The sequence below is a fragment of the Rhodnius prolixus genome, unplaced genomic scaffold (genome assembly GCF_049639745.1).
Source record: "Rhodnius prolixus isolate KJV_2025 unplaced genomic scaffold, Rpr scaffold_10, whole genome shotgun sequence".
Lineage (NCBI taxonomy): Eukaryota > Metazoa > Arthropoda > Insecta > Hemiptera > Reduviidae > Rhodnius > Rhodnius prolixus.
Genome location: NW_027411615.1, coordinates 24,404,183 through 24,427,745, shown reverse-complemented (window position 1 = coordinate 24,427,745; position 23,563 = coordinate 24,404,183). Strand labels below are relative to the sequence as shown.

The window sequence follows — 23,563 nt, the reverse complement described above, 5'->3', positions numbered from 1 at the left end:
TCACAGATCCAGGCGTCAGTGACTGCTCCAAGTGGATGAACTATGTTAAGAAGATAAATACACCCAAATCTAAAAAAATAATAAAAGCAGCTGCTGAAATTTAATCTTATCTCTACTTTAAACCTCTCTATTTTCATTCCATTTGAAATTATGTTTATTTCTAATTTAGATTGTGTTTTATAATGGGGTTCAACTCTTATTGTTTATATTACGTCAGTGGTTTACAAACTTTCTGTATCGTCGCCCGCCTTCTTGTGCATAACTAGTTGTGTCTCCCTGTATTATTTTTAACTGTTGAATTTTTACAAATACCATTCTTACATTACAATTAATTTAATGGGCCACGTTTACTCTCCGACGGGGCCCCTGTCCACCTGTCCTCCTCAACAGCAATCCTCTTCCTTGTACAGATCTAGGTGCGCTACCTTGGGCTCTACATAGACAAGACTCACGTGGAATCCACACACTAGACTTAAAAGCAATAACAAAACGTGCGAAACTACTTTACAGATTACTCGGACGACGCTCTAAATTGCCCTTAGAACTCAAACGTTTAACATACAACACTATCCTCAAACCTATGTGGACCTACGGACTAGAGCTGTGGGGGTTCAGCCAAACCTACAAAACATACGGACTGTACAAACATTTCAGTCAAAACTCCTCCGACAGATAGCTGTGACGCTCCTTTCTACGGTGACTAACCTCACCCTTCACACCGATCTCAACATTCCCTTCATAGACCAACTCGCCAAGACTAAATACCAAAAATTCCATACTGCTTTCTCGACTAGCTCAAATCCTCTAGTACAGAGGTCGGCAACCTATTTCAAGTAGAGAGCCATTTCTCCTTAAATAATTTTAATAAATCATACCAAGAGAGCCGCAAGGATGAGAGTGTAAAAAACTCTGTAGATCATTTGTAATCACAAATTATTATTTTATGATATTCAATAACATTTAAATGTTTTAAAACTGTCCGGTAGGACAGTGGTAAAAGGGTTGATCGTCAAAAACTGCACGAAAAAGCGTAACGTTGAAAAACACCCAACTTTGACAATTTTATATATTTATTTTCTCATATTGCAAAGTAAATAAACTAATAAATAATAACTAAACCTGTGTTAGAATGAAAATGATGGCAGTCCTATATATTACGTACTGTATTTTAATATAATTCTATTCAATTTCAAACCTATCACATTTAAAATTCTTTTTGAAAAAATATCTTTACTTTAATAAAAGAAATTTTCATTTGTTTCAATAAAATTGAAATATAAAATTTATTTTGGACAGGCTGAAGAGCCACAAAATTCGGATAAAAGAGCCGCGGGTTGCCGACCCCTGCTCTAGTACAGTCTCTCGCCTCCTCTGATATCCCTAATACTCCTCGCCGACTGAATAGCCAGTGGCCCCGCGACTTCCTTACAATCTTAAGAACTAAATCTCTCCTCTCTCATACTCATATTCTCCTCCTCACATTCCTCTCTCTCCTATAGAGAATGCTACCGTTGGGAGCTTCTCTCCTCCTGCTCTCTTCCCGCACCAGTTCACCTCATTCACCTCCTATTTACCTATTGTATATATTTATACAGATTGTAAATTACAAAATAAATAAATTAAATAAATAATGGATCACGAAAAATATAGTTTTTATTTATTATAGTGTAATAGTTACTATAGACATGGAAATTTCTAACAATATATTATACATTCTATTTCCCTTATCTCTTTACATCCTTCGCTCATTTGATGGTCTAACGAGGCAGCTACGTAATATTTACAATTCTGTGGCTTGTTTGCACTTCTAAAAGGTGTTTCTAATGTAGCTGTTGTGTCCGACCCCCCCTTTGCAATTATATTACGCAAGGAGTAAACAATGTTTTGTTTCATGTTTATTTATTTAGTTTTCATGTTTCTGGGTCTCAAATTTCGAGTGTATACTCGACCTTCACTTTATTCTCAACTTACCAGGTCATCCAAAATTTTCTTTTAAAAAATTTCGAACTTTTGAGCTATATTTTAATTCTTTTGAGGTATCTAGCCAACCTTCTCTAACGGAAGTATTCGTAATCGAATTCTCGGGGAAATTGTGCCCAGTAAAGTTTGTTTGATTTATTAGTTTTGTTGTAATCACTATTCAAAATTGTCGTAATTCTATACATAATTGGTATTTGGGTGTAAAGCCTGAAAAAAATAGACATAACTCGGCTATACGAGGGTCGTTTGAAAAGTCCGTGCAAAAATAAAAACTACTTAATTTTTTGGGGTAAACCTTTTTTATTTTTCGACATAGTCTCCTTTTAGGCTTATACACTTCGTCCAACGCTGCTCTTATTTGTCCAAGTCTGAAAAATAGCCATTCGTTTCAGCAATCACCTCCTCGTTTGAATAAAATCTTTTTCCCGCCAGCCATTTCTTCATATTGGGGAACAAATAGTAGTCCGAGGGAGCCAAGTCTGGAGAATAGGGGGGATGTGAAACGAGTTGGAACCCTATTTCCATTAATTTTGCGACCACAACTGCTGAGATGTGAGCTGGTGCGTTGTCGTGATGGAAAAGGACTTTTTTGTGGGCCAATCGTGGGCGTTTTTCTTGCAACTCGGTTTTCAAACGGTCCAATAACGATGAATAATATGCACCTGTAATAGTTTTACCCTTTTCCAGATAGTCGATGAGGATTATTCCTTGCGAATCCCAAAAGACAGTCGCCATAATCTTTCCGGCCGAAGGAACGGTCTTCGCCTTTTTTGGCGCAGATTCCCCTTTGGTAACCCATTGTTTAGATTGTTCTTTGGTCTCAGGAGTGTAGTGATGTATCCATGTTTCATCCACAGTGACGAAACGACGCTTAAAGTTCTGCGGATTCTTCTGGAACAGCTGCAAACCGTCCTTGCAATACTTCACACGATTTCGTTTTTGGTCAAGCGTGAGCAATCGCGGCACCCATCTTGCGGATAGCTTTGTCATGTCCAAATGTTGATGCAAAATATTATGTACCCGTTCATTCGAGATGCCCACAGCACTAGCAATCTCACGCACCTTCACTCTTCTGTCATCCATCACCATATCATGGATTTTATCAATGATTTCTGGAGTAGTAACCTCAACAGGGCGTCCAGAACGTTCAGCGTCACTTGTGCCCATATGGCCACTCCGAAAATTTTGAAACCACTTATAAACTGTTCTAATCGAAGGTGCAGAGTCACCATAATGTTTATCAAGCTTCTCTTTAGTATCCTGAGGCGTTTTGCCTTTCATAAAGTAGTGTTTAACCAACACACGAAATTCTTTTCCGTCCATTTTTTGAAAATCACTCGACTTCCTCGATTCAAACGAATGCCAAACACAAAGAAATAGACCGATCTGGCTGAAACTTGGTGTGTGTTAGTAGAGATGCTACTAACTAAACATAACCTCGATACGCGCCAGTAGTGCTATCTCTCTGACTTTGCACGGACTTTTCAAACGACCCTCGTACTTTGTACTTTTGTTAAGAATATTTTACTAAATACAGAATTTGCTGAAACTCTACTGAACTATTTGCTGAGATACTTGCGTTGTTCACAAAAAATACTATTAATCATAGAAAAAATGAGTTATTGATTTGCAAAATGTCTGCCACAATGCAACCTCTAAGCTCTGCATCAATGTTAAATGCACTGTTAAAAACAAAATAAAATAGGCAACTCATTTATTCTCATTTATTTGTTTAATAGTTTAAACTATTTGTTTAACTTGTATGGACCATAGGTGTAGAGCACTTTAAGTGGTTATACATTTCGTGCGGGGTTTCTTAGGTTTGATCTCTACCTAATTGATGCTATTAGGGGTTTTCTTGATAGATAGATAAAACTAGGGCGACCTGAAGGCCTACGCCACTGCGACCCCTTTGGATCTATTGTGGCTCCCCTCACTCTAAAGCTCACCCTCCAGACCTATCCTTTTAATCAGACTCTTGATGCTGAAGAGCGACTCTTGGGTAAAGCTCCTCAGTCTTGGTTTTTCCTCCCCGACAAGTAACAACCTTAGCCCAGACAAGCCCCTCACACTGACACAACACGTACAGTGCCGTTTCCTCCTCTTCCTGACAGAACCTGCAAAGGCTATGATCTGCCTGGCCCATGCGATGCATGTTACTCTTGATAGAAGCCTAGTTTTTCTCCACTGTCTCCAGACGCTAATGACTCCCACTTGTTGACGCGCTTTAAGTTTGAATATTTAAATTTCATAGAACTCCATAAAAATAATTCGGTACCTCGAAAGTAAAAGGCACCATGCCACAAAAAGTAAATTTTACATGATAGTTAAATAAACATATTTTTTCTGCAACCATGTAGGAATGTTCTCATTACTCAATTAAAATCAGCTGTGTAATGCCCAACTTTACCTCACTAGTGGGGAAAAATTCCCATTAGTGTCACTTTCCTCACTAGAGAGTGAAAAAACTTTATTGTGCTTCCTTGATATAAGAAGTTTTGTTATTAAATATTTTCTGTAAAACATTAATAAGCTTATTTAAATTTATTTTATCTAAATAATTGAAAAACGAATATTAAAAAAATAAAATAAAAATTGAAAGGAATTTAGAAATAAAAATAATATTTTAATAAATAATTAGATATTTTTAATTATAACAGTTAAAAAGGTTATAGTATTACCTTATAGAAATTTAAAATGGATTCTAGTGATTCCTGTTTAGTTTTTTTTTTAGTTAATAACCCTAATGGTTGCAGAAAAAATATAATATTTAACTCGAGTGTCAAGTATTTTCCTCACACTCGGCAATTTGCACTTGCACTCGCCTCGCTTCGCTCGCTCGTACGTGCAATACCTGCCTGGTGTGAGGAAAAGTACTACTTTCCTCACATGTTAAATAAATAACTATTTCCAAATTCATTTTAGTTCTACTTTCCTGGTTATACTCTTTCCTGTATTTCTTCACCGTAATTATTGTAGTAGGTGTGGCCCACTTTAACTACCATATTTTAAAATATTTAATTTTGATCTCCATTGTGGAAAAATGTGTGCCCTTGTAGTGTCTTTTACTTTTAAGTATCATAGTGTTTTTTTTTAAGCACGTAAATCGCTTATTGTTGGACATAGGACATAGTGCTTTACACCTCTAGAAAGAGCAACTCAAAATTTGTAAAATGATGGCAAAATCTGTAAATCCAAAAAATGGACATGGTGCCACTTCCTTCTGAGGTACAGAATTGTAGTCCTCACAATCTTTTTAATTTGTATTTCTATTGTTGTAATTAGTGTATTCACTTGCAAAATTGTTTTCAAAACGTCTAATGTAAATAATTGGGCTCTTTTTAATTATAATTTAATTTTTTTTGCCAATTTAAGTTATAATTTTTTGTGATTATTTGCCTATTATTTTTAAGCTAAAAATGATGACGGCAATTGGCAATAACTTATCCTTCTTGTGGATCAATAATTCGGTCACCTACAACAATAAACAATATTCTACAGCATTACATTAATTTTATTTACTTCTCTTTATTAACAAAATATTTACTTTTTACTGCAAAAACACAGCGTTCTCTCTTTGTTTATTCTTAACAAATACTTGGTCTTCAATAATGCAATGTTAACTATCTTTGCTATTGTAAGGTATGGGTTTTCTATTTCTATTGTTTATTCGAAATAAATCTTGTTAGTATTGTTTGGTAACTGAAATTGTGTTTATATTAACAATAAATAATTGTGATGTTAGAATGGTGCCGTACGTTCTCACATCTAATTTTGAATAAGACTAGCTAGTCTGAATGTTTGAAGACTTAACTAAAACCACTATTATTTGAGATGGATGCCTGTGGTAACCTTTCACTTTCATTTTGACGCTATTTTTTTGGAGTAAACCTGTTTCTCATACGATTGGTGTTTAATGTTTATAGTTGTGAAATTATATTTTGTACAGGCTCTCTTGTGAAATTCTACTATTTTAGGTATTTCATTTTTTTTTTTTTAAATTTTTTATGTTAAAAATTCAAATCTCATGTAATCATTGTTCCATTTCTGTACATTTCACCATTTGTACATATTTTAGAGTTCAGAATGCCTCTAAAGTCGAGGGCTACCTGCTTTTAAGATCGTTAAAATGAGGAAACTATGTCAATAGCGCGGTGCGGGTTGTAGGTATGTCAGTAATGAAGTTATCCTTCTGTATAACTTACCAAATATGATTAGACCCAAAAACTTACAAGCTATCGTCCTTCAATTAGCTCTTAAACAGGGGAATATTATGAGCAGGTTATTTTCACTGTCAGATTTCAAGGAAGAAGGTTATCTCAAAATTTTAAGTTTTGTATATGAAGGGTTTCTGTCAGTTGTGTCCCTGATGGGTCACTATGATTTATGTATTGTAAGCTTAGTAGGATACTTCTCTATTTAAAAAAAATCTAACTCGTATAAAATGTTTGGTGAGGACGCCCGCTCGACTTCTTACAGCAGTTTACATGCAAATACATGTTCACTTTGAATTCATGTTTTCCCAAAATGGAAATCGCTTCAAAACTGTCAAAATCTATTCTCTGAAATGCACTTCCCGAAAGCCATTTGTCTTCAGTTTTTCTCTCCCCCAGAAGTGCTCTTGTTTTAATTTTCTACTAGTACATATATTATTAGTTCCATTAGAATGTATTGTGTAATATAAGTCAACTACTAAATATTTGATAAAAATAATAATAGACAAGAAAATCTAAATAGCGCGAATAAAAAGTCGTGCGAGTGTGCACATTAAATGTTAAATAATAAATAGGAAATTAAGTTAATATTCAGGGTCAATTGGGCCGAAAGTTGCCGACAAAAACCGATCTCATTCGGCTTGTTAAAGAGAAGAGAGAGAAAAGTGATATTAAAAAGCACGGCTAAGGCAGGTTGGGTTACAGATCCAGTAATTCCTAGAATTTTGTTCTGTCTAACCCATCGTGCCTTGATGGCATAGGTTTTGACTAACTTTACTGCTCTGTAGCGAGTATATCCGCTATATCTCGGGAACGTAAAATTGCAGAAACTTCAAATTTGATATTTAGCTCATGTGACATCACAGGAAGTGACAATAAATTTTTGGTCAAAATAGGTGCACCGGAAGTACCACTTTACTGAGTAGATTTTCCACTTTTTCAACTTTTTTATGAAAACCGCTTCTTGGATTTTCTTCAAACTTGGTACAATTGTAGCTCTCAAATAGCCCTATAACTTTTATTAGAAACATTTTTCTGGAATACTTTGATTGAGGGCACTTTTGGGGGAGGGGGTGGTGGGTCAGACCGGTAGAATGCCAGTTCGCTGCCATATATGGACTTCTTTCCTGTTAAACATTAATTTGGATTAAATGTGAACCAAAAATTCTATATTCGTGAAAAATTGGCCAACCGGAAATACCGGTTTTATCAATTCGACTTTACAGTTTTCTCGTATATGTTCCTACTATGATTTATTTGAAACTTACAGCGCACAAACTGTTCTATGGCTTTTGTTACAAACATTTTTTATGTTCGTCGCATAAAACTTCGTGTGGGGCACTTTTTTGGGGGGTGTGATGGTCATTCTTCTAAAGCTCTATTTACTGTAATTCGATTAAATTGATTGGGGCTTCATTTTGTCTAGTATTTAAATGTTAAAAATAATATTTAATTAATAAAATTAATCTTGTTTAATTGTAAATAATATTGTTTTTTTCAATTACATTCTTAGTCTAAATGTTCTTCCCACAATGTTATACATATGTAATATTAAAGAGATAAAGATATGCACATTTTAGGATAGGCAATTATTGTTCAATTATTTTACTACAAGTACTCAATTAAAGGGACTACATTAAATTATAATTAAGAAATGAATAATTATTGTTGAATAATTTATTTATTATTAACTGTAAGTACTTTGTGCTTTCGTGTACTTCTGTAAGACGAATTCAATACTCAAAATTCGGTTTTAACATCGTGGTTCAAATTTCGGCATTGATGATTATTCAGAATAAAGAGCAGGACCCTTTATAAGAGTCGCAGTCCATCTTCTTCGGGTTTTTCTGCGCCACCCTTCGTACCAGTTAGATCTTCTTCCTTCCTACAGCTATCAAGTCCATAGGGTGTGCACTCCTATTGAAGGCTAAATCACAAGAGTCGTGGGCTGCTAATCGTGTACAACTAAAGATTGGCAACAATAGAACTTGTGTCTCATAAATGATTTCTTTCCATTAAAACCCAACTCATCTTACAATGAAGATAGAAATTTTTTGTTTTAATAATAGAAATCAACTATAAAACATATGTGGGTAAAGGCACTTTCTCTGCCAGCCGTGATGACGCCAGTCTCTTCACTTATTTTACTACTTAAGGCAACATTGATTTATCTTTAGCTTTTCACTTATTAAGTCATCTAATTACACTAACATGATCCTGCACTTTCCTCCTGTTTTATTCATTAATCAGAGTAATATTATTTTTGGCAAGTATAATAAAGCTTGTTTATCTTTTTACCAGTGAAGGTTTCAGGTTGTTATTATGCAAATGAATTGAATAAATGGATACAAGTATAGTGTAAATCATTCGAGAGAATCGTATCCCATTGGCAAAGTTCTTCCGAAAGCTGGCATTAGTCCCTTTGGTAGAATCGATTGGAATTTTTAAATTTGAACATTTTTAGAACATCCGTGCTTTTTTTTTCATTGCTTACTCAAAATACTCGAATCTAATTTAGAAAAGTCCCCTTTTTGGCCTCACCAAACTGTCATTATGGTTAAATCTAGCCAGAACAGTATTTTAGATAACAAAAAAATAAATAATAGATTTTTTTTAAATTATTATTTCAAGGAATTTATCTTCAAAAAACATAGTTTTTGGTCGACTTATAGTTTAAAGGTGGATTCTCTAAACCAGGTGTAAGATGTTGAAGGTGCAATTACGGCGGAACAGAAGTTATTTATCATTCGATGGCTGAATGCCCAATTTCAGCAGACATTAGGCTAATGACATTTGGTTGTCGGCGTAGCTAAGAATTTCTTGATTTTTTTCATTCTTTTTATTTATATACAGTGGAGCCTCCCATAAAGGACACTCTCACTAGCGACCACCTCTATTTTCTCGGACAGTTTTTGGATTTCCCCGTTTTACCCCTATACACTTTCTATATAAAAGAACCTCCGTCTAACGGTCACTCTACATAGCGACCGCGGAAATTGATTTTGGGGAATGGATTAAATGTTTCACCTCCCCCCAATGACCACCTTATTATTAAAAGTTCGTTTGACGCGGTGATCAAAATAATTATCCCCACTTAAGTTTTGTTTTTTTTCTGGTTTTTCCTATAGTTTCCTGTATAAGCTCATACATCTTGTACCATTTTAATCATTTTTCAATATAACTTTGGACGAACAATATTATTTTTTCCGATATGTCTTTCAAACGAAAGTGGTTAACTCTAGAAGAGAAAATAGATGTGTTGGAAAATTTTGCAAAAACCAAATCGAATAATTAAGAGAAATTTAATGCATATCATACAGCTGCAATAATTATGCAATTATGTACGTTTTTAAATCTATTAATAATAAACAATTTTTAAATAGAGGTTTGGAAAAAAACCCATATTTTTTCATTATGAAACTTGCCTACCTCCTTCTAACGACCACCTCCAGACAGCCGGCCACTTTGCTTTCCCTCGCCAGTGTCCGTTACAGAGAGGTTCGACTGTAATTGTAAAAAAACAAAATAAGATTAAAAATAATGGCAGATAGGGATAGCCCCCTGAGTGCCCCAAAATTATTTTATTAATAAGGGATATCTTTAGTTTAATAATTTTGTTCTTCAATTTAGATTTTATTTAGTTTTCTAATTGAATCTCCGTAAACCAGACTTTATATTTTCACTGTTAACAAAGGCTTTTTATTACGTCACTTTTTTAATTTATATTTCGTCACCACCAGTTAATTAGCAAATTTCTAAAAGCGCATTGTTAAGAAACATTCTCATGATGTGTGAAGTTGAGGTGGGACGACGAATTGAATATGTAATGTAGAAATTTACGCCCGTAAATCTGGATTAACGTGTAATTTTTTACTTAAAATAAATAAATAATAAAATATTAACAATAAATGTCTTAAGAAGGAAAGAGATTAGCTGAGTGGTTAGTGCGCTGGATTTTCAATCTCGATGATTTCTGGTTTTTTTCTTGAGTTTTTTTGATTTTTCACTTCCTTGGAGCTTCTTACAGCTCAACTTGTCCTCTTAATGGATATTGTTTATTGTTCTGTTACGAGGAGAACATAGCCTGGAGACCGCTAGTCCACTGAAAATTAGTTCTGAGTGGTAATAGACTTAGAAAAGGCCTAGTTGATAGGGTATCTTTCAGACATTTCTCACTTCACCGACGATTAGTGCTGGACAAGGTAAACCCTCTTTACAAATCCTAAAACTGGGCCTACAGGCATAAAGTGGAAATGATCTTCTAACTGTCCCACATTACGTAGACAGCATCCCATACTTACTGCTTTCTTCCACGGCTTATCATTCAAATTTAGCAGTCAGCACCTCGGTTTAAAAATCCATTTTATATTAATCAAATTATTTTCAAAATAATTACAATTGCTTAAGCAAATCTGGCTGTAATTGCAATCTTCATGACTAGCTCTAGCCTTTGCTCTCTCCAGCTCAGGTTGTTCTATTTTCTCTGTTAGCTTTCTCAATTCCTCCAACTATATTTCCTTATTTTAATCAATTTAGGGTCAATATTGTTCAATGCATTGGTATATTTGATATTTATTAAGTATGAAATATATCAGTACCCTATGATATGTCCCATAGTGTGGACAACACTATGTCCAACTTTAAATTGTTTACAGGAGAGCAAATCAAAGAGTTTTTTCGCGGTTTTTTCTTACTTATAAGCCCACGGGAGTTATTTTGCTTCAATCTTTAGTCTGTAATAAGTAACATAGATGCCACCATAAGTGATAGTTGGGTAATAAAAAAAGAAATATTCTATTAGAAACATTAAAAAAATAAATTTTGAAAAAATGGACTTAGTGTTGTGCACCTCCGGGGTACTGATATAGCTTTAAGTACTGAGTTAGAAAAATGATCAGTCGTGCAATCGCTTAGAACAGCTTTTTAGAGCTATCTGTAATTTTATAGCCAATCACCAAAGGTTTACGATAATTATATTTGTTGAGGCCATCACTTAGGTTTGTAACTTTTTTTAGGAGAATTTTTATTATAGTTGGGATTCCCAAATGAGCTTGCAACAGTATCATTTGTTTTTGTAAAATGTAATATTAAAGCCAGCAATTTTTACATAGCACTTTCTAAGCTACAAAATAATTAATAACATAAAATTTTTGCAACCGAATTTTGATTCTAAATAACTAAAGATTAAATTAGCAACAATTATATGAAATATCTTATTCTGAATGCACTCTTATCTGCTTTTATGACAGTATTTCCTAATTATACTCCATTCCACTGCAGTAATTCTTTACTAAATCTTTACTTTTTATTTTCCAGTAAAAAATGTTGGAAATGGCGAAAAACAAGGTCTGGTAAGGAAAACCACACCTAGAAGATCGAATCTAGCATCACTGCATAAACCTCAGCCTCTCAGAGGTAAGTGGAAAATTGTTTTATTTAAATTATTCTTATTTATTTATAAATTTGCCACAATTTAATAAATCTCTGTCGATAGATATATCGTTAAAATGTTCGGTATCAAATACATCTTTGGAGATACATAACTCTAAATTAGATTTTAATATAAGTATAATTAGATTAGATAGATGGGGAATCGAATTTCTTAGTTATTTAGAATACGAATCCAATGTGGAATTTTTCTGTTCATGTTACAGTTAAGGTTTAAGGAAGTGTAATGGTATTGGTTTGCAGACATGTTTAGTAGTTGAAATCTGATTGGTTGCCAAGTATGTCAATTATATTTAGTAGTTTGTCCATAATAAGCCAGTGTTCAGAAATATTTTTTAATTTTGTTTTTTTTTTTTTTGAAAAGAACAGTACACAACTAAGGTCTGCAAATATGTTGTAACTGAAAAATTAATGTTCAACAAGAGAAGACAAGTATTTGTCTCCTTGTCGATTTTAATGAAATTATTTACGGTACTGACCACGTTTAGTCGATATTGAATTTTCATCAGATAATAAGTTGGCATGGCTGCTAGTGGGTGCCAAATAAAAATCTATATTGTTCTAGGCACAGTTAGCTTAGTTTTTAGCCAATTATTTTTATTTTTATCATTTTCACAGCCATCTAGATTATTCATTTAATTAAAAAAAATTAACGAATACACAGGGTATGTACTGTTTCCGGTTTAACAAAAAACAGTATCGTCACCAGCGTTTTCTTATTCATATTCTGTTTTCATGTATTTCGTTAGTTGGATTTAGTTTTTTTTTTATATTTATTAAAGTTAAAAATCTGCAGCATTTGCTTGATAGAAAAAATAAATAAATAAGTAGTATCTTTGATTTTATTCCTCTTAGCACGCACGTTAGTTGTATGCCAGACTAGTTTCAGACTTCAGTGAAGGAGGTTACATGGTGTGTATGTAAGTAACATTATTACGTGTGGGTAAGAAATCTCTCTACACCAAACTGGCTAATCCATATCTGATGATGGACCAAAGTCTGAAACCGGTCTGGTATACAGGGTGATCCTTTTAAAACGCACCAATAGCTAATAACTTTTTAGGAAAGCATAATTTCGAAAAAACCCACGAAGTAAACTGTATGTTTTTTTTTGGTCTAGTTATCAAATTGTCCACCCCGATGCTGTATCTTCATTTTTGGCGGAGTTACGGCCAAAAACCCGATGAGGGTTTCACAAGGACCACTGGTTTTGACAATGATTATGAAAACTACATAAAAAACTGTGAAAAATGACGTCGACCCCGTTTCGATATCCTTAATATTAGTTGAGATATTAATATTAATTAATCGGTTTTCGATATTAATTTTCCACCAGAAAAACACGTTTTGGGAGGTCCTCCGACTGCAAAAAATGTTATTGGTGACGCAAAGAACAAAAATAATAATAATTGAAGATTTTAAAACATGTAGTGTCTTGTAATGGTTGTGGGTGAAACAGGATAAATTTGTTTTATCATCAAATAAAAGCAACCATCACATTATGTTGATGTACCTCGTTCGCAAGACTTCTTGACCTATGATTAAGGAAAGAATATCTTGCCAGGGATGGGCGGGTGTTGGTCTAGTGGTTAAGACCGTGGCTTTGTAAGTAAGAGATCCCCAGTTCGAATCCCACGTATGCAGTCATTCTTATTACTTAAAGAACCATAATACTTTTTTTTAATAATGTGTAGTTATACGCGGGATTCGAACTGGGGAGCTCCCACTTACAAAGCCACGCTCTTGACCACTAGACCAACATCCGCCCCTCCCTGGCACCGTAATCATAGGACAAGAAGTCTTGCATACGGGATACATTATCATGATGTGATGGTTGCTTTCATTTGATGGTAAAACAAATTTATCCTGATTCACCCACAACCATTACAAGATACTACATTTTTTAAAATCTTCAATTATTATTATTTTGGTTCTTTGAGTCCCAAATAATATTTTTTGCAGTCAAAGGACCTCCCAAAACGTGTATTTCTGGTGGAAAATTAATATTGAAAACCGATCACGAATAGATAAAATTGTAACTTTGAACTTAAATATCTCGACTAATATTAGGGATATCGATACGAGGTCAACGTCATTTTTCACAGTTTTTTATGTAGTTTTCATAATCATTGTCAAAACCAGTGGTCCTTGTGAAACCCTAATCGGGTTTTAGCCGTAACTCCGCCAAAAATGAAGATACAGCATCGGGGGTGAAAAATTTGAAAACTAGACCAAAAAAAACATATAGTTTACTTCGTGGGTTTTTTCGAAATTCCGTTTTCCTAAAAAGTTATTCGCGATTGGTGCGTTTTAAATGGATCACCCTGAATATCCTGCTTTGACGGGTAAAATCAAAGATATTATACTACATTGTAGACCTAACCTCATTTAGTCGTACTTAAATGAAGAGAAATCGTCAATAGAAGTTTAAAAATTTAAATAATGCTACGTTTACGCTACATAAATTAAGTATTATAATATATATATATATATATTATATATATATATATATATATATATATATATATATATATATATATATATATATATATATATTGTATACATGTAAAGTTAATGGAAGCATTGGAAATTCTAAGGTCATGGCTACTACACTAGTGCGTACTACAAGCTAGTGGGCGAGCAAATCGTATTTGTAATGATTATTGTACTACTCTGTAGTACATTATTTACAGATTTAACCTACTCTCATGAATATTTTCCAAGGACAGTCTTATTGAATCACATGTATGGAGGCGTGCATTTATTTTCAATGAATCTTTTAGTACTGCAAATAAATTATAAAATAAATTATTACGCGTTATTTCAATAAAACTTGTTTCATTCTGAATTTATCTTTCAATTAGAAATAATGAATAATTTTCATTTTCCATTTTCTCTTATTCTACTAATAAGACAGCGAGTGTACGGGGCGAAGCCGAGATGTAGCTTTTCGGTTAGCCTGGGAAAACTAGCTACAGTTTTTCAGGCTGAGCTAGTTGCAATAAGGTTCTGTGCTGCCGAGATTAATGGGCAAGGAATTATTAATTCTAAGATCGTAATTTTCTTGGATAGTCAGGCTGCTCTAAGGGCAATTAGTTCCTACCAGGTCAACTCAAGGCTGGTTTGGGACTGTCTGGGTGCCCTGAAGGAAATTAGTGACCAAAATGAGGTTTTTCTGGTTTGGGTACCTGGTCATTCAGGACATAAGGGAAACGAAGCGGCAGATTTATTGGCCCGGGAAGGCTCTGCGGGACACTTCGTTGGCCCGGAGCCCTGTTTTAGGGTTTCAAAGTGTGTTAAGACTGCGGCCATTAATTTGTGAGTGCAGAGTAGGTCCCAGGAGGGGTGGCTCGCCACCACTGGGCAGAGACAGGCGAAGGAGTTCATCAGAGGCTATTCGCCGAGGCTGACTATAGAATTAATCCGACAAGGCCGTGGGGTTATAAGGATGATTGTAGGCTTATTAACTGGCCACTGCAGACTCAGAAAACACATGTGCATCGAATGGGTCTGGCAGATGATAGCCTCTGGTAGGTTCTGTCAGGAAGAGGAGGAAACGGCACTGCACGTGTTGTGTCAGTGTGAGTGGCTTGTATGGCTAAGGATGTCACTTCTCGGGGAGAAAAAAATCAAGGCCTGAGAGCTTTACCCAGGAGTCTCTCCAGAATTAAGTCTGATTAAACGGACGGGTCTGGAGGGTGAGCTCTAAAGTCGGGGAGCTACAATAGATCCAAAGGGGTCGCAGTGGCGTAGGCCTTGAGGCCGCCCTAATTTCATCTAATCTAATCTATTAAGATCGTGCTCGTTGAAGTCTCTTAAGTCAGAAAAAATGGTATTATATTATTACTAAATTTTGTATTTCAAACCAGTACGAATATGGTGCTCGGTAATAAGTTTTCATTTAATTTAAGTGAAATGGGTCAATAGTTGTGTACAGCTTATTTAAAATCCCTCATTGAAGAGCTAGAAATGATTAGAAATAAATCTCTTATCTCAAATTCTGCAGTTAGAATATTTAAGAGAAAAATTTTAATCGTTTTATTGTGTGTAATAAACTTTTATTAACAGAAATATACAAAGTACTTTATAATTCCACTTCTTTTTAATCATTTATTATTATTTATTTGCTTCTTTGCACACTAAATACAACATATTGGCTATTACAGCTGTAGACTTTTACTGTCTCCAGTTTCCAAAATATTAGTGAAAAATAAACAGCTCCATCATTTTCAATTTTCATGAATGTTTGTTTTGTTAAGTTTCTTTGATTTAGACAAATTTCAAAACTTAACTCACTAATCTTCTTCTCATTTATATAATTTATATTTATAGAGAGAAAAAGAAATTACAATTATAATAATTAGTGCTTGTTGAAAAAGATCATACGGATAAATAAGTTTAAATGGGAAAAAAGTCGTGGTAAAAGTTAGTTTTAGAATGGAGTTAAACGCTGTTAGTTACTAAGAAATCCAACAGATAGCAGCTCTTTGTAGTAATCGCTAGTCTCTACTACCTTGCTTTGTCTTCAATCTCCGTGGAGTTTTGTCCCTATTTTCTAAAATAAGCTAAAATAAATAAACTACAATAATTATCACTTAAATGACAATATTCTATTTTATTTTAATCTTGCGACTTCCACAATTAAAAAAAATTTAACTCTTTGTTGAATTCACTGAGTGGGGGATTATTCTTAATCTGAAAAATGCAGTTGTGAATTTATATATGTATCTGTGCCATATCAATCTTAATTTATAACCATCTAAGAATCTAGCGGGCAGTGGATTTATTTTCATAAATCCTATCTCTGTAACGAGGCAGGCAGACTTCAATGTCTTCAGGGTTGAAGCGACATGCAATAAAAAAAAAATAAACTGGCTTGAACACTCTCATGACTCTTGTCTTTAATCGCAATATGCAGGGTGTTCATTTTAAGATGGCTCAAATGCATTTCATGCTTAAACGGTTAATCTAAGCAAAAAATGGTTAAGGAAAAATTTGTTGCCCGTCACCTGTAGTTTCAGAATATGTGACTTGATTTTAGATTCCTGCTCGCATATGCGGCTGACGCGCGACCAAAAGTTATGGTTCGCAGTTGATCCCCATTTTTATATACTCAGTATTAAAGAGTATAAAAAGTTATGAAAGAAACCGGAAACCGCAATTCGATATCTTTAAAATTAAAGGTGCTAGCCCGTTTCAAAATCTGGTATTTATTAATCATATTACAATTTTTTAACTTGTTATCAAAGAGAAAGAAGAGCACGCGATAGGTCATTTTTATGTATTTTTTTTATCCCCTTTCTACTAAAAATATTGCCAAAGCAGTAAAGCTAGCATTTTTCTTAATATCGGGAAATAAGTCGTTATAAGAAAAATCACTCGGAAAACTACTTATGTACATGGTCCTTTTAAAAGAAGTAGGACGTCACAGCTTGCCCAGAACATCAGTAAAATCATTGTTCACCTATAAATATAAATTATTAGATCCGGAAAGTAATAGAGTAGGTCCTTTGTCAGGTAGGCAAATTATTATAATTACAATTTTTTAATTCATGACTTGGTAAAAGCGACCAATGTGTTCCTTCCTATAACTTCCTTGAAATGATCAATGTAAACATCTTTAGGAATTTCAACAGCGCTGAACGAGAAATACAGCAACAATATTCCTAGTTATTGCGTTCAGAATATCAATGTTCTGTTGTGTAGGATTGATTGCCCCATAATAGTAGATATTAAATCAGATAGTATAAACTACCACATGTGTATTAAAACACATATCACTGAGCGTAGGATTTAAAGTGATTACTGGCTTTTAGTAATAATTCTTCAGCTCTGCCATCGCTCCTTTTGTTTACAACCTATCATTATACTGACCTTGTAATGTTTTATTGACCTATTTCTTTCTAATTCTAATTATTGTTTTATTGTTTCATATTAAAAGGATTTAATTGACTGATTTAATTAACCATTTTTTATTTTTTTATTTTGTGAATAGTCAGTAACCATTTATAGTTTTATGAAATGTGTAGGTTTGAATTATTCAAATTTAAATGAAACCTCCCAAAATAATTTATATCAAGAAGTTTGTAAAAGACAAATTTGATTTAGAAACACTCCTTTTCCATTTACATCGTTGTTCCAGATGTATTGTTAAGGCAAAGATAAAGCCAGATAATTTACTTTATTTTGATCGTATTCCAAGTTTTAGGCGAAAATCCTTCCCTTAGAGCGCTCCAACTGAACTAGTTTCTGTTCGACCGCCATTATAACGTGACGTTTCATTCCCCAAATTTCAAGAATGTCTGTTTATTTAGAAGTAGAATTTCATTTCTTCGAAAAAAGGCTCGAATAATTTTTTATCAAAACTTGATTTACTTTCATTTTTGTTTTCGTCAAGGCGAATCAGTTTTTTAAGGTTATAGACGCCCGCAGCCTTTATGAGTGTATTGCCGGCGTCCGGATTGTGATCTCTCTTAAGATACATTGCCCATTACTAGACAGAATTCTGTTTGAAATCGCCTCTGGGGAGAAGGTTTACTATTTTTTCTATGCATACTCAAAACAGCCTTATTTCTTTCATTTTGTTTAGTTATTTTTTCATAAAAAGATACTTTTTTGAGTTAGAGAAGGTCCCTCTTGTACGCTGAAGGAATTATTGCGTTCATTTCACATGACCATTGCTAGGTATGTGGTGATTACTGCGCAACAATGTAATTTTTATTCCTACAAACCATTTTTATTTATTTATTTATTTATTGACTGTTTAATACATGAATGTACATACAGCAAGGGAGTGAGGGAATTGCAATATACAAACTAAATACATTATATAAAAATACAAAGAAAAACACAACTAAAAAAGACACTATTCAATGAAAATAACAAAAAAGAAAGAAAAGAAAATATACATGTAGTCTTATAATATCAATGAGGAGAAAAAAAACAAACAAACAAAAAATGAACTTAAAATAAATTTTAACAAATGCTTAAACTGATTACTGAACAGAAACGTAACTCTTAAAATAAAGTAAAACATATTTACTAAAGTTATAATTACCAACTAACTAGGAAAGTAGCGCCCTAAATTTAAGCACAAAAATTATAAAATGGTAAACATTCCATATCTGTTTTTTATTTAAATCATTTAAAAGTGAATTTAAATCATTGTAACAACCAATCTGATAATGTATTCTGTAAAGATGATAAGCTGGACAAATAAAAAATATATGTGCTAACGTTTCTGCCTCGTCTAAATTGCAGTGTGTGCATTTCTCATTGAAATTCAAAGTGTATTTAGTTTTTTTAAAATAAATAACACATTGATCTACTGAAGCAACCCGAAGCTGGCTAATAATTTTAATTATTTGGAAGGGCATTTCTAATTGGAGATATGAACTATTGTTATGAAAATTAGGTTGGTAAAGGTTAGTGTAAGATGTATTTTGTAATCTGACCACATCCAGCTCAATCAAATTATTTTCATATTTGTTTAAAATTTCTTTTTTTAAATTTACAATTTGGTCCAGATCTTGGGATTGCCAGAGAGAGTCATAGCCCAACTCTGTAATCAACTGTTTCAATTGACATGCCCAATTGTATTTAGTGTCACAACCTTGATTCCCTAGAAACAGCATTCTATTGAAACAGATTCTAGGCAGCCTGTTGTTGCTCATTTTTAGGAGTTTAATCCACCAATTAAGAGCAGACTTAAAAACATTGAATTTTAGTTGGATTCTTGCTATCTCCAAGCGCAAGATATAATTGGGAGTCCTCCTGGGCCAGCCGAGGGCCGATTTAAAAAACTTAGACTGAACTACTTCAATGTCGTCCGCGTACCTCAAAGCCCAGGATTCGCAACAATATAATAAGATGGACCTAATTATTGAATCAAAAAGCTTATGTTGGGCCTTCCAAGACGTGTAATGGGCTTTTTTGAAAATATTGCCAACGGCTCCAAATGCCACTGTCGCCTTATTAATCCTATCTTTTGAAGCTAGACTAAAGAGACCTGAGTTTGAAAATAATACACCCAAGAACCTGAATGAGGTAACAACCTCTAACGGGCAATTATTATAAAAAATATGTTGCTTGGGCGATCGACCATGGCTTTTTTTAAATATTACAGCTTTTGTTTTATTAATGTTAACTTCTAAGCTATTAACAGTACAATATTTTTTAAATACATTTAATTTCCTTTGGGCATCCACCAATGTGTTGGACAGGAGGACAGTGTCGTCCGCATAAAGTAGGGATGTTAACCCATTTTCACAGTCTATACTAACTGTATCACAGTTGTTAGCTAGTAAAAAATTATCCAAATCATTGAGAAAGATTGAAAAAAGTACTGGAGATATTGTATCGCCTTGCAGCACTCCTTTGCTGACCGGCACTTCGTCAGAAAATTGCGAATAATTTAGTTTAATTTTAATAGAGGCCTGGCTATACAAACTCTCCAGTACTCTTATCATCTTTCTACTAACTCCATACTGGTATAATTTATTCCAAAGAAGCTCATGATTAATAGAGTCAAATGCTTTTCTAAGGTCAATGAAGGTGGCATAAACCCTTCTTTTTTCTCTAACAATTTGGCAATTAACAACTGATGAAAGCACAAAGACACTATCTCTGCAACCCCTTGACACCCTAAACCCATTTTGATTTTCATTTAAGGGGTTTCCATGTTCGACCCAATCCGAAAGGCGCGAAGTGAGCATCTGAGTAAACAATTTGGTAACACTGTTCATGAGAGAGATCCCACGATAATTCTCAGGCATATCCGGATTACCCTTCTTGAACAACATGAACATATTCACCTTGCCCCAAGTTGAGGGAACTAACTCAGTGCTAAGTATATTATTGAAAAGCGTTTGCAAAAATTCTACTCCTACTGGGGGTAAATTCTGAAAAAATTCGTACGGAATGGCGTCCGGCCCGGGAGCTTTTCCTATTTTGCTTCTTCTAATAGCAGATTTAATTTCATTTAAACTAAATGGAGAATCAAACAGTGGGTGACAAACATCCGAGACTGAAAAAGAATTCCTCTGGATTGCTGGGTAACAGGAATTTAAATATTTGTTCCAAACAATAAGCTCAATGTTGTTATCAAGTTGTGAATAAGATTTTCTACATGTATTAACTGTTTCCCAGAAAGATTTAGAATTTTTAATGTTGTTTAGGGAGTCACCTATTGACTTATAAAAATTAGTCTTTTCCTTCCTAGCTATTTTTTTAAATAATTTTCTCGATGCAGCAAACTCATTGGATAAAATAAGGTCAGATTTAGACTTCCTAAAGTTTTTATAAGCAGTTTTCATATTAGCCTTAGCATTTCTGCAAATTTCATTGAACCATGGTTGCACATTTCCTGCCCTTTTACTTTTGTTAAAGGAAATGATCTTCATAAGGCCTAATTGAACAGAGACGTCATTAATATGGTTAAGAAAAACATTGTACATTTTCTCTGGGTCAGCGTTAGCTTCAAAAGATAGATTAGCAGCAAAATAATCCTTATACAGATCAGTAATATTATTATCCCAAACAAATTTCAATATCTGTTGTTTTGAATACTTGAAAGAGTCAACCACTTGCGAGGAATTCTGCTCTTTGTACCCAAATGTAAGTTGACCGGCCAAATGATCAGACAAAAGGCAGAAATCTAAAATTTTAAAATCCCTAACCGAGTATAAACCCAGCCCATTAGTTAACACCAAGTCTATTACACTATTCCCATTCGGACCGACATACGTGTAATTACCCTCCTTATCGCTAATAGTTCGGCCATTCAACACGAATAATCCTAAACTTTCTAAAACTTCAATTAATCGCCTACCTCTTTCATTAACTTGGGTGTCAAGAGAGTTGCGGTCAGATTCTAATAGAGTATTTAAGAATATATCAGAATCACTACTGTTCAAGGTACCAATTCGGCAGTTCTGGTCACCACCTAAATATATTTCAAGATCAGGACAAACCATTTTTAAGTTACTAGACAAACTGTCTATGTGTGAAAAACCCATATTAAAATGTTTTTAGAAATTTTGATGGCTAATTTACGATGTGGGGGAACAAAATCGAAGTAAAGTTTCATTTTCCTGCCATTTTTTCATCTTTGAGATTTTTGTCAACATACAGACGGACAAATATTTGAAAACGGATATTGTAGGTGAAAACCCACTTCAAAAATTTGGTATTGTAGCAATACTTTAGTTCTTCATTATGGAAATATTTTATTTCCGTTCTTTGTAGAGATGTGCGAGAGTATCCAACTTATTCTACCAATTTAACCCAGGATATACTTAAATATATGATAAATAAACTTAAATAGAACTTTCCCTTAATCAAAATCCTGTCAATACTAAATTGAACCTTCTAGAATTACAGTTTGAGCTGAAAACAAGTTACAGATTATTGTTGTTTACTTTGAAAGGTTTCTGTTGACCACTAGTACGGCTGTAGTCACTAGCTGTTTGTAAACAGAGATATCCTTCTTCTTGTTGTCATTGTTTGGGCCCTTACGGGAGGCCAACCTGTAATTCCAAACTACTTACCATCACCCCTCCTGCCTTCAACAGTTCTTTCCTTATTAGAACTACACTTAAAACTTAGTTCTCTTTACTTTCACTAGCTTTTCAACTATATACACTCCTTTCTTCCGTTACAATGCTACTTTTTTTTAAAGTACTTAAGTAATTATATATAGATTTATAAATCGTGTTTGTCACTTTGGGTGCAAAAGTAAAAATATTTTTTTTGTTTATATTTATTTACTTTCTGAAACAAGAGTAATAATAATTATTGTTATTATTACCTTTATTAAAATGAAATAAATAAGAAAGGGATGAAATGCTTGTGTTTTTTGTTTTTTAAACAAACAGTGACATGATAGGGAACGGATTAGCCATGCGGTTAGCGTATTAGATTCCCACGCGGAGGTCCCGGGTTCGAATCCAGCTGCTGGCCCTTAGATTTTCTCTTCCTAGGAGCTTCATACAGCTCACTGTCCGGTGATGGACAGTGTTGTCTGTAACGAGAGAACATTTATATATCGTCAGTTGAAAAATTTGGATATTTAGTTAATTTATTAGGATATAATTATTTTTAAAAGATTATGTCTGTGGAAGTAGGTTGTTAATAGCTAGCGAGCTCGTCACTTCTTTTGATTTGGCATATTTTCAAGAGTGCTGTGATGATTTTGATGGATGATGGTGTTGAGTATGTAAGAATTCACTTCTTCACTCTATTGTAAGCATTCATTTTTTGGAATAAGTAGAGAAAGATAGGAGATAATTGTTTAACAGTTTTGAGAGGTGTGGCAATTAACCAGTTAAGCGTGGAATTTAGTTTTAACCCCCCCCCCCCTCCACAGTGTGCGGAATTAAAATCAGACAATGACGTGTATACACGTCGAACGCAGGGCAAAACAACCAAATGTTTACAACGTCCGTAATAGTCACTGCAAGCTGGGTCTTGAGATTACAGAGCATTCTGTGCTCATTCAAAATCTCGAACCGCTTCACGTATGCATTTGCCCAGTTGACTAGGGACGCAAGAGCTTTTACAAGGAAGAAAAGAGCTTTGAATTCTGTGCGAAATGAAATCATGCTCGTACTGAGGTCTGAATATCTATCTAAGGTAAAAACGACATTGCACAAGAGTTGAGAGCTTCTATTTGTGTGCGTAATTCCCAATCTCTAATGCGGAGGACCAAACATGTACCAACCACTTATCATTTGGCTGACTCCCACCAACCCTCTCCGTATAAAATACTTGGCAGTTCTATCGATAAGATAAAGGAAACATCCCACCAAATAATATTCTTATATTTTATTAAAATTTCGAGTTTTTATTGTTATTGGCAATTTTATATTTTTCACGAGTATACACGTCGAACGCGCCGTAACAGAGATTTGGTTTGACGTATA

General features: G+C 34.1%; 1 protein-coding gene across 3 annotated transcripts in view; it reads left to right on the top strand.

Moving 5' to 3' along the window:
- LOC141457004 (uncharacterized) overlaps positions 1-23,563 on the top strand; it is a 275,187-nt gene that overhangs the window by 180,019 nt on the left and 71,605 nt on the right. For all 3 annotated transcript variants that reach the window (XM_074133469.1, XM_074133468.1, XM_074133470.1), the window contains exon 5: positions 11,511-11,609. In XM_074133469.1, the coding sequence (XP_073989570.1) occupies positions 11,511-11,609 (99 nt within the window). The remainder of the gene's footprint in view (positions 1-11,510; positions 11,610-23,563) is intronic.